General features: G+C 47.2%; 3 protein-coding genes across 3 annotated transcripts; all 3 read right to left on the bottom strand.

The window, feature by feature from the left end:
- Nucleotides 1–1,422: 1,422 nt before the first annotated feature.
- Nucleotides 1,423–4,236, bottom strand: F5147DRAFT_754212 (FAD binding domain-containing protein). The gene is made up of 13 exons (XM_041440278.1): nt 4,102–4,236; nt 3,728–4,051; nt 3,552–3,671; nt 3,337–3,495; nt 3,085–3,286; nt 2,925–3,031; nt 2,836–2,870; nt 2,613–2,789; nt 2,505–2,560; nt 2,442–2,451; nt 2,365–2,389; nt 2,288–2,314; nt 1,423–2,234 (listed from the first exon to the last, which is right to left on the bottom strand). The coding sequence occupies exons 2-13, from the start codon at nt 3,755–3,757 to the stop codon at nt 1,545–1,547; spliced, it is 1,638 nt and encodes a 545-aa protein (XP_041290525.1). The 5' UTR covers nt 3,758–4,051; nt 4,102–4,236; the 3' UTR covers nt 1,423–1,544.
- Nucleotides 4,237–5,121: 885 nt separating this feature from the next.
- Nucleotides 5,122–7,439, bottom strand: F5147DRAFT_838539 (FAD binding domain-containing protein; the record flags this gene model as incomplete). Its single annotated transcript, XM_041444166.1, has 12 exons — nt 5,122–5,906; nt 5,960–5,986; nt 6,037–6,061; nt 6,114–6,123; nt 6,175–6,230; nt 6,283–6,465; nt 6,512–6,546; nt 6,601–6,707; nt 6,760–6,961; nt 7,013–7,171; nt 7,234–7,353; nt 7,410–7,439. 12 exons carry the CDS (start codon nt 7,437–7,439, stop codon nt 5,217–5,219), a joined length of 1,644 nt encoding a protein of 547 aa, XP_041290524.1. The 3' UTR covers nt 5,122–5,216.
- Nucleotides 7,440–8,643: 1,204 nt separating this feature from the next.
- F5147DRAFT_838538 (uncharacterized protein) lies at nt 8,644–10,962 on the bottom strand (the record flags this gene model as incomplete). Its single annotated transcript, XM_041444165.1, has 11 exons — nt 8,644–9,429; nt 9,483–9,509; nt 9,560–9,584; nt 9,637–9,646; nt 9,698–9,753; nt 9,806–9,897; nt 10,125–10,231; nt 10,284–10,485; nt 10,536–10,694; nt 10,757–10,876; nt 10,933–10,962. 11 exons carry the CDS (start codon nt 10,960–10,962, stop codon nt 8,740–8,742), a joined length of 1,518 nt encoding a protein of 505 aa, XP_041290523.1. The 3' UTR covers nt 8,644–8,739.
- Nucleotides 10,963–11,167: the final 205 nt, after the last annotated feature.

Here is an 11,167-nt window from a genome sequence, read left to right as displayed (position 1 = left end):
ATATTTCAGTGAATCCATTCATTCAAAGTCATCAAATAAAATATACTGAACACACTCAGCTTCTTGTCATCCGTATCTCCCTTCGAACTTGTCAGCGTTCGAGCGATACAAGTTGTATATGCGGCCTCATTGATGACAGTTGATGTAGAGCAATCCTTTCGCTCACTGAATATCGGTGGGTCTGAGTTGCATTGATTACCGAGATTCAAAGATCTCTACTAGACTGATGCATACGACGCATTACCTGGACAATTGGCTTGCAAATTGCGGTGGTGATGCCATCGTGTCATCCACTATTTTGCAAGTGCTGTCGTGACTTACCTTTCAATATTGGAATTAGATTCATTGACCTGGGAGACGCGTGTTCGAAGTGTCACCTCCTTGTGGAACGAGATATCATGATGTTGAACGTCGCCAATCGAGATGACTATTGCTATTTCGCGCGCGTGCCGTCACCATACATGAAAGAAGCAATACGAATCTGCTGCGTAAAGACCCAGAGTCTCTTCAGGGATTTCTACTGACAGCTAAGAGCCCAAGACCTCCGAGAAGTGCGTATTTAAGTTGTGGGAAATCATTCTATGTAGCATGGTCAGCGTTATTGAGCATGAAAAAGAGATGCATGCTTACCATGACAATCATCACGTAGCCAACGTACGGAAGAAAAGAAACCTGGGGATGAAGTGTGAGTGAATTAGAGGTGTGGTTAGAAGATTGAGTGGGAAAAGAGACGTGTCACGGTGTCAGGTTGCGCCTCGAAACAGGAAGGAAAAAATGTGAATAATGTGAAAAACACATACCTACGAACTTTACCAATGATATGTCTTCCATTAGGTCCGTCGACAGCAAAGGTGGCGGCTGATCAAAGTACAACTTCGTCACTGCTCGCTTAGGTAAGCTCCCTGGACCGTCAATTTCCTGCTGCTCAGTCCAACTTCGTCCTTACGCCGAAGGATGACGAGTGGGAGAAATGGTATAAATTTCGGTCAATTAGAGCAAATTTACCTGCAAATTAGCGCAAATCAGCGTCAAAAAGCCATATGGGGTCAATTTGAGTCAATCAGATGTAATTTACACCTGTAAATTAGGCCTTTGTAGAGGGTCATGCTAATTTGCCGGTCGATTAGAGGGGGAACCCTAATTCCCCGAACCACAGACCAGTTTTAAGGCCTGGAATTTAGCTAAGGGAGCAGGATTAGAGCCTTTTCGGATTAATGGGAGGTTCAAGTTTTCAAAGGAAGTAATGGCAAGGAATATGTGAATTTACTGATGCACTTGTCGATCCCATTTGCCATCATAATCTCGGCTGCAAGTGACAATAGATGCATGATCAGGCCTAGGATCAAATGCTGGTTGAACTGTCTGCATCATAGTGACCCGCGCAAGTGTCATGCACATTGGTGTGTGGTTCTCGGTCCCGGGTCGATCGTATCACTTTTATGTTCTCAAATACAAATATGATATACTACATTGTATGACTCGGAGGTATACAGGAATGAGCGGTGCCCGTAAAAATTGTAAGTAATGAACGAATATTGCGACCACTACGCATCCAAAAATATTTTTGAGAAATACTTCTTCACGCCTTCTGTACCATGAACTATCGCCCCAATCACCCCGTCCGGCCGTATCACAAACACCTTCGTCTGGCCAGCTTCCACGAGGTAAGCCGAATAAGCATAGCCCTCCCGATCAACAAGAACGAGGTCAGGGGATGCGGCAGGTGTCACTGATGCCGATGATGGCAGAACGACTGCCGATCGTACGACGCGTTTGTCGTATGCCTCCAGTGCACCCAAGATCGGGGTGGCATCAGTGAGACTCGGCGCAAATACAAGCATTGTGTGGTACCAAGGTCTGTACAGACCGAAAAGCGTCGTCGTGTCGGGCTCTGCGCTCCCCACCTGCAACATATTGGGCGCATCAGGCGCCCTGTCCCCAGCCTCCAGATGCTTCTCGTCAAGCACTCCGTATGCGTTGATAGGCTTCCTCTCAGCTGAAGTAACAAATTCATCGAGTACGATAGTGCTGAATCGGCAGTTGATGCCGAGCATGTAAAGGATGGGACTTCGTCCGGCCGAAATGTCCCCAGACGCTGTTGCCTTGTCGAGAATCGAGGTGGTCACCTCGAGCATCTCGGAGATCACAGGCAGACGCTCGGCGCTGTATGTCTCGAGAAGAGACTTGTCGGCGAGCCCTTTCTGGACGAGCGCAAGCTTCCATCCTAGATTGAACTGATGTAGGACGTGGTCAGTCATAATACACACGCTGCATCTACCCGACTCACTGCATCTTGTACACCTGAATTGAGTCCCTGTCCATAGACAAATGAGCAAGTATTAGAAACAATCAGATCAATCATACCTGACCACCCGTTGGGCTATGGACACTTGGATGTGTTAGCAGCAGTTTACGAAGAAGGCATTCAAAGATAGACATACTGAGCAGCATCTACGACGACATACATGAGTACAGCCACACAAATCTCAAACAGAAGTACATACCACCCGCAACGAACACTCGATCCTCGCTGAACTTATTCACCATCCGGATATTGGCCCTGGAACAAGCATGTGAATGTGCATCAACACAGACAGGAGCACAAAACGTACCGGAAGTCGCTCATCCAGACCACCTTCTTGAATGTAATCTCCGTTGGTATTAACGACGCGATGGTTTCGAAGACAAGCTCTTCGCTCTCAGCTATCTTCGTGAGATCTAGTTCGCTGCCATAAATGAAAAACTGCCAGCCATCCTCGGCAATTTCATCCGTTGCACGCAGTGAGAGGCTGTATACAGTCAATATACACATCTCCAAGCCTGAAGTGAACATACCCTCGTTCATTAAAGTTTCCAAACCGGTGCCAATGCTTCAACACTGGTTTAGGATAGCTTGTCATCGAATTTGTAGAAACAGGACGTACCATTCTATCGAGGCCAACACCAGTCAAGCGGATATCCCCGGTCACAATCCGGATATCGTCTCTAGTCTCACCCAAAAATGTGAGTCCAAGTTGCTTGCGCACGACGCCTGCAAAGACACTGTCAGTCTCGTTCATCCCAGAGGATTGAACTGCGCCTCACTTTTAGCACCGTCAGCGCCGATGATCCACTTGGTATCAAAAGTCTCTGATATGCCGTTCTTTGCTAGAACAGCAGTGACGCCCTCATCGCGCTGTTCGAATGAGCGCAATTCGGTGCCCATCTCAACGGAACAAGAAAATTTCTCTAGATGGCGTCGCAGAATCACATCTAAGAGCTGTTGACCTATCAATTTGGGGGCATGCTAAAAATCGAATCAGGATGAAGGTTTGATTAAGCGACGGTGTTACGCACGAATGGTATTGCTGGAGTAGGTTCCATATGCGGGTCCATCGATGAGTCTTTCAAAGGTTCCAACGTTCCAGGCTTGTACGAACGGACGGGAGGGGGTGATTTCCCCAGACTATTGACTTCTGAAACGTTCAGGAAGTTGTAGACTTCGAGGGAGCGTGGCTACATAGAGCATACATTCAATGAGATCAGATATGACAAGTGGATGTGCAACAAACCCATGATCCAACACCACGCTGCCCGATGCGGGGGTGGTGGTCTTTATCGATGATGCGGACTGGGATGCCGTTTTGAAGGAGCGTCAACGCTGCTATCAGACCCACTGGCCCAGCACCAACCTAATGGCAAGGAATTCAGCTGAGGTGCAAACATGTATCATAAGCTCATCACTTACGACTAGTACGGGAGGATGAACAGAATTCATAATGCTCGAGACACTGGCAGGAGGATGAGTTGGTATGGATTCCAAGGATTTGAATCAGCAGGTCCTTATAACATCATGATGGGGACGGGGCTGGGTGCTGTGGTAATGACTTGTCATTCAGCTGCGACCGCTGAGCTGTGTATGACTAGTATCCTTACAAAACAACTTACCCATCAATGACCGATTCGAGTCATTCCATATGACTCTTAAGTGACGTTACTCTAGTACGTACGACACTCACGCAATCATCCGTACGTTCGTCTATGTGTAGTAGCTGACAGCTTTCGTGGTAACGTGCGACAATCAGATTTATTATTGGCTGAGTACATAAATTGATTTTACAGAAGTAAGGAAGGGTACATGAGGCTCTTTGGGCTCGGACACGAAGGGTTCCGCGACCCGAAGCATCGACCATGATGAGCCGCGATGGGTGAGCAGGGCCATAGCAGCTCGGTCAGACTTTAACTATCGTAATAGACTGAAAGGATGCGTCGAGTTAATTTTTAACGTGCAGTTTTAAGAATTTTTAAACAAATCGTGAATTAGATGTTAGTGGCTAAAGGGGGAGTGGTGGGCGGGTGCGACGAAACGAGTGTAGTTTAGTAGTCGAGTACTTGCGAGTGCTAAGTGATAGTAGTACGAAACAAGAAGGGTGGGAAATTGCCTGAGAAGCTGAGTCGCCACATAGACCTTTGATTGATCATAATTCTCCGTCTTGACAATCAGCGTATTTCGTCGGACAATGATTTAATCTTCCTAGTAAGACTGACTCAGTCAGCTGGATCTCTTATTTACGGTTCTACTTACATTTCCCTCACTATTGCGCCTTTCCCGTTCCTAGTCCAAGCTTCTTGATGGGAGTAAGAAACGTTACACATCCCATCAGATGATTTGTCAAAACGCTCACGAGATCCTTCATGATGCTGACTGGACGGCTCGCTTATGATTTGTTCGAGCCTATACTGTTGGTAAAATTGGTAGGAAAATTTACACTCACCAAATACATACAATTGAACACGTTCGTTGGCAGAACAGGTCGTTGACTGACGACCGTCGACGACGAAAGAGCCGATAAATCAAAAACAAACATAGACCTGCGTACTAGCCATATCACTCGGCCAGACCCTTTAGAGCCTTTTCGGTTTTCAAAGGAAGTAACGGCAAGTACACAAAAAGGAATGTATGAAGTTACTGATGCACTTGTCGATCCCATTTGCTATTACAATCTCGGCTGCAAGTGACAATCGATGCATGATCAAGCCTAGGATCAAATGATGGTTGAACTGTCTGCGACCGCAAAAGTGTCGTGCACATTGGTGTATGGTTCTCTGTCGATCGTATCGCTTTTATTTCCTCATTTTCAGTTACAAATATGATATACTACATTGCATGACTCGGAGGTATACAGGGATGGGCTGTGCTTGTAAAAATAGTAAGTAAAGAACGAATATTCCGACCACTACGCATCCAAAAATATGTTTGAGAAATACTTCTTCACGCCTTCTGCACCATGAACGATCGCCCCAATCACTCCGTCCGGCCGTATCACAAACACCTTCGTCTGGCCAGCTTCCACGAGGTAAGCCGAATAAGCATAGCCTTCTCGATCAAAAAGAACGAGGTCAGGAGACGCGACAGGCGTCACTGATGCCGGTGATGGCAAAATGACTGCCGATCGTACGACGCTTTTGTCGTATGCCTCCAGTGCACCCAAGATCAGGGTAGCATCAGCGAGACTCGGCGCAAATACAAGCATTGTATGGTACCAAGGTCTGTACAGACCAAAAAGCGTCATCGTATCGGGCTCTGCGCCCCCCACCTGCAACATATTGGACGCATCAGGCGCCCTGTCCCCAGCTTCCAGATGCCCCTCATCAAGCACACCATATGCGTTGATAGGCTTCCTCTCAACTGAAGTAACAAATTCATCGAGTACGACGGTGCTGAATCGGCAGTTGATGCCGAGCATGTAAAGAATGGGACTTTGTACGGCCGACAGCTTCCCAGACGCTGTGGCCTTGTCGAGAATCGAGGTCGTCATCTCGAGCATCTCGGAGATCACAGGCAGACGCTCGGCGCTGTATGTCTCGAGAAGAGACTTGTCGGCGAGCCCTTTCTGGACGAGCGCGAGTTTCCATCCTAGATTGAACTGATGTAGGACGTGGTCAGTCATAATACACACGCTGCATCTACTCGACTCACTGCATCTTGTACACCTGAATTGAGTCCCTGTCCATAGATAAATAAGCAAGCATTAGCAACAATCAGATCAATCATACCTGACCACCCATTGGGCTGTGGACACTTGGATGTGTCAACAGCAATTTACGAAAAAGGCACTCAAAGATAGACATACTGAGCAGCATCTACGGCGACATGGATGAGTAGAGCCACACAACTCAAACAGAAGTACATACCACCCGCAACGAACACTCGTCCCTCGCTAAACTTATTCACCATCCGGATATTGGCCCTGGAACAAATCGATGAACGCGCATCGACACAGACAGGAACACAGAACGTACCGGAAGTCGCTCATCCAGACCACCTTCTTGAATGTAATCTCTGTTAGTATTAACGACGCGATGGTCTCAAAGACCAGCTCTTCGCTCTCAGCTATCTTCGTGAGATCTAGTTCGCGGCCGTAAAGGAAAAATTGCCAGCCATCCCCATCCTCGCCAATTTCATCTGTTGCACGCAATGAGAGGCTGCATGTCGTCAATATACACATCTCCAAGCCTCAAGTGAACATACCCTTGTTCATTAAAGTTTCCAAACAGGTGCCAATGCTTCAAGACTGGTTTAGGATAGCTTTTCATCAAACTTGTAGAGACCGGACGTACCACTCTATCGAGGCCAACACCCGTCAAACGGATATCCCCAGTCACAATCTGGATATCGTCTCTACTCTCACCCAAAAATGTGAGTCCAAGTTGCTTGCGCACTATGCCTGCAAAGACACCTTCAGTGTCGTTCAACCAAGGGATTAAACTGCACCTCACTTTTAGCACCGTCAGCGCCGATAATCCACTTGGTATCAAAAGTCTCTGATATGCCGTTCTTTGCTAGAACAGCAGTGACGCCCTCGTCGCACTGTTCGAATGAGCGCAGTTCGGTGCCCATCTCAACAAAACAAGAAAACTTCTCTAGATGGCGTCGCAGAATCACATCTAGGAACTGTTGACCCATCAATTTGAAGGCATGCTAAAAAATTGAATCAACATGAAGGTTTGATTAAGCGATGGTGTTACGCACGAATGGTATTGCTGGAGTAGGTTCCAGATGCGGGACCATCGGTGAGTATTTCAAAGGTTCCAACGTCCCGGGCTTGTACCAACGTCCGGGAGGGGCTGATTTCCCAAGGCTATTGACTTCTGAAACGTTCAGGAAGTTGTAGACTTCGAGGGAGCGTGACTACATAGAGCATGCATTCAGTGAGATCACGGGACGATGTGACAAGTAGATGTACGACAAACCCATGTTCCAGCACCACGCTGTCCGATACGGGGGTGGTGGTCTTTATCGATGATGCGGACTGGGATGCCGTTTTGAAGGAGCGTCAACGCTGCTATCAGACCCACTGGCCCAGCACCAACCTAATAGCAAGGAATTCAGTTAAGGTGTAAACATGTATCATAAGCTCATCACTTACGACTAGGACGGGAGGATGAACAGAATTCATAACGCTCGAGACACTGGCAAGAGGATGAGTTGGTATGGATTCCAAGAATTTGGATCAGCAGGTCCTTATAACATCATGATGGGGATAGGTATTGTGGTAACAGATGACTTGTCATTCAGCTGCGGCCGCTGAGCTGTGTATGACTAGTATCCTTACAAAACAACTTACCCATCAACGACGATTCGAGTCATTCCATATGACTCTTAAGACTTAAGTGACATTGTCTTGTACGTCACGGTACGACACTCACTTCTACATACGCAATCACCCCTTGCTTCATACACGTTCGCCTTTGATTGATCATAATTCTCCGTCTTGACAATCAGCGTATTTCCTCGGACAATGATTTAATGTCCCTAGTAAGACTGAAGTCAGCTGGATTTCTTATTTACGGTTCTACTTACATTTCCCCAACTACTATGCCTTTCCCGTTCCTAGTCCAAGCTTCTTCATTGGAGTACTGTAGAGTTACGACACTAAATTCGTCACACGTCACACCACGCTCTGAATTGAAGCTATTCACTGTGACCGTCACACTGGTATTTGCAAGATGAAGCTAAAATGTGACATGTGGTAAATTTGACGGAAAAAAACATACAGCGCTTCAATGAGACCAAAAATCGTCTTACCTCAATTATCATTTGCCGGACCACAACAAGAACACAATGCGTACAAACTAGAAATAACGGGCTCGGAGTGAACCTATTTTCGATAGGTCACGCGTCACAACGTGATTTGATTCATTTGAAGCTTTGAAGCTAAGGGTAAGATGGTCACAGCTAAATCGAGTCTCAGATGATTTGTCAAAACGCTGACGAGATAAATTTACACACCAAACACATACAATTGAACACGTTCATTGGCAGAACAGAGGCCGTTGACTGACGACGACGAAAGAGCCGAAACAAACATGTACAATTTAGACCTGCGTAATCACTCGGCCAGACCATTAAGCTAAAGCCTTTTCGGATTGTTCAAGAAGCAACGGCAAGTACAAAAAAAGGAATATATGAAGTTACTGATGCACTTGTCGATCCCATTTGCCATCATAATCTCGGCTGCAAGTGACAATCGATGCATAATCAGGCCTAGGATCAACTTGAAATGGTGGTTGAACTGTCTGCGACCGCGCCGCACAAAAGTGTCGTGCACATTGGTGTGTGGTTCTCGGTCGATCGTATCGCTTTTATTTCCTCATTCTCAGTTACAAATATGATACACTACATTGCATGACTCGGACGTATACAGGAATGAGCCGTGCTTGTAAAAAATAGTAAGTAGAGAACAAATATTCCGACCACTATGCATCCAAAAATATGTTTGAGAAATACTTCTTCACGCCTTCTGCACCATGAACGATCGCCCCAATCACTCCGTCCGGCCGTATCACAAACACCTTCGTCTGGCCAGCTTCCACGAGGTAAGCCGAATAAGCATAGCCTTCTCGATCAAAAAGAACGAGGTCAGGAGACGCGACAGGCGTCACTGATGCCGGTGATGGCAAAATGACTGCCGATCGTACGACGCTTTTGTCGTATGCCTCCAGTGCACCCAAGATCAGGGTAGCATCAGCGAGACTCGGCGCAAATACAAGCATTGTATGGTACCAAGGTCTGTACAGACCAAAAAGCGTCATCGTATCGGGCTCTGCGCCCCCCACCTGCAACATATTGGACGCATCAGGCGCCCTGTCCCCAGCTTCCAGATGCCCCTCATCAAGCACACCATATGCGTTGATAGGCTTCCTCTCAACTGAAGTAACAAATTCATCGAGTACGACGGTGCTGAATCGGCAGTTGATGCCGAGCATGTAAAGAATGGGACTTTGTACGGCCGACAGCTTCCCAGACGCTGTGGCCTTGTCGAGAATCGAGGTCGTCATCTCGAGCATCTCGGAGATCACAGGCAGACGCTCGGCGCTGTATGTCTCGAGAAGAGACTTGTCGGCGAGCCCTTTCTGGACGAGCGCGAGTTTCCATCCTAGATTGAACTGATGTAGGACGTGGTCAGTCATAATACACACGCTGCATCTACTCGACTCACTGCATCTTGTACACCTGAATTGAGTCCCTGTCCGTAGATAAATAAGCAAGCATTAGCAACAATCAGATCAATCATACCTGACCACCCATTGGGCTGTGGACACTTGGATGTGTCAACAGCAATTTACGAAAAAGGCACTCAAAGATAGACATACTGAGCAGCATCTACGGCGACATGGATGAGTAGAGCCACACATCTGAAACAGAACTACATACCACCGGCAACGAACACTCGACCCTCGCTGAACTTATTCACCATCCGGATATTGGTCCTGGAACAAACCGATCAACATGCATCAACACAGACAGGAACACATAACGTACCGGAAGTTGCCCATCCAGACCACCTTGTTGAATGTAATCTCTGTCAGTGTTAACGACGCGATGGTTTCGAAGACCAGCTCTTCAGCTCTCAGCTATCTTCGTGAGATCTAGTTCGCTGCCGTAAAGGAAAAATTGCCAGCCATCCCCATCCTCGCCAATTTCATCTGTTGCACGCAGTGAGAGGCTGCATACCGTCAATATACACATCTACAAGCCTCTATTGAACATACCCTCGTTCATTAAAGTTTCCAAACAGGTGAAAATGCTTCAAAACTGGTTTAGGATAGCTTTTCACCGAATTTGTAGAAACCGGACGTACCACTCTATCGAGGCCCACGCCCGTCAAACGGATATCTCCAGTCACAATCTGGATATCGTCTCTACTCTCGCCCAAAAATGTGAGTCCAAGTTGCTTGCGCACTATGCCTGCAAAAACACCTTCAGTCTCGTTCATCCAAGGGATTAAACTGCGCCTCACTTTTAGCACCGTCAGCGCCGATAATCCACTTGGTATCAAAAGTCTCTGATATGCCGTTCTTTGCTAGAATAGCAGTGACGCCCTCGTCGCACTGTTCGAATGAGCGCAGTTCGGTGCCCATCTCAACAGAACAAGAAAACTTCTCTAGATGGCGTCGCAGAATCACATCTAGGAGCTGTTGACCCATCAATTTGGGGGCATGCTAAAAATCGAATCAACATGAAGGTTTGATTAAGCGACGGTGTTACACACGAATGGTATTGCTGGAGTAGGTTCCAGATGCGGGACTAGCAATGAGTCTTTCAAAGGTTCCAACGTCCCGGGCTTGTACCAACGTCCGGGAGGGGCTGATTTCCCCAGACTATTGACTTCTGAAACGCCCAGGAAGTTGTAGACTTCGAGGGAGCGTGGCTATACAGAACATGCATTCAATGAGATCACGGGATGATGTGACAAGTAGATGTGCGACAAACCCATGTTCCAGCACCACGCTGTCCGATACGGGGGTGGTGGTCTTTCTCGATGATGCGGACTGGGATACCGTTTTGAAGGAGCGTCAACGCTGCTATCAGACCCACTGGCCCAGCACCAACCTAATGGCAAGGAATTCAGCTGAGATGCAAACATGTATCATAAGTAGGTCACTTACGACTAGTACGGGAGGATGAACATAATTCATATATAACGCTTAAGACACTGGCAGGAGGTAGTATGGATTCCAAAGCTTTGGATCAGCAGGTCCTTATAACATCATGACAGGGACGGGGCGGTGTGCTGCGGTAATGACTTGTCATTCAGCTGTGGCTGCTGAGCTGTGTATGACTAGTGTCCATCGACGACGATTTGAGTTATTTGACATAACTCTTGACGTTACTCTTGTACAT

The sequence above is a fragment of the Suillus discolor genome, assembly GCF_016758755.1.
Source record: "Suillus discolor strain FC423 chromosome Unknown F5147scaffold_44, whole genome shotgun sequence".
NCBI lineage: Eukaryota > Fungi > Basidiomycota > Agaricomycetes > Boletales > Suillaceae > Suillus > Suillus discolor.
Note: the sequence above shows the minus strand (reverse complement) of the source record. Positions and strands in the feature narration are given on the sequence as shown.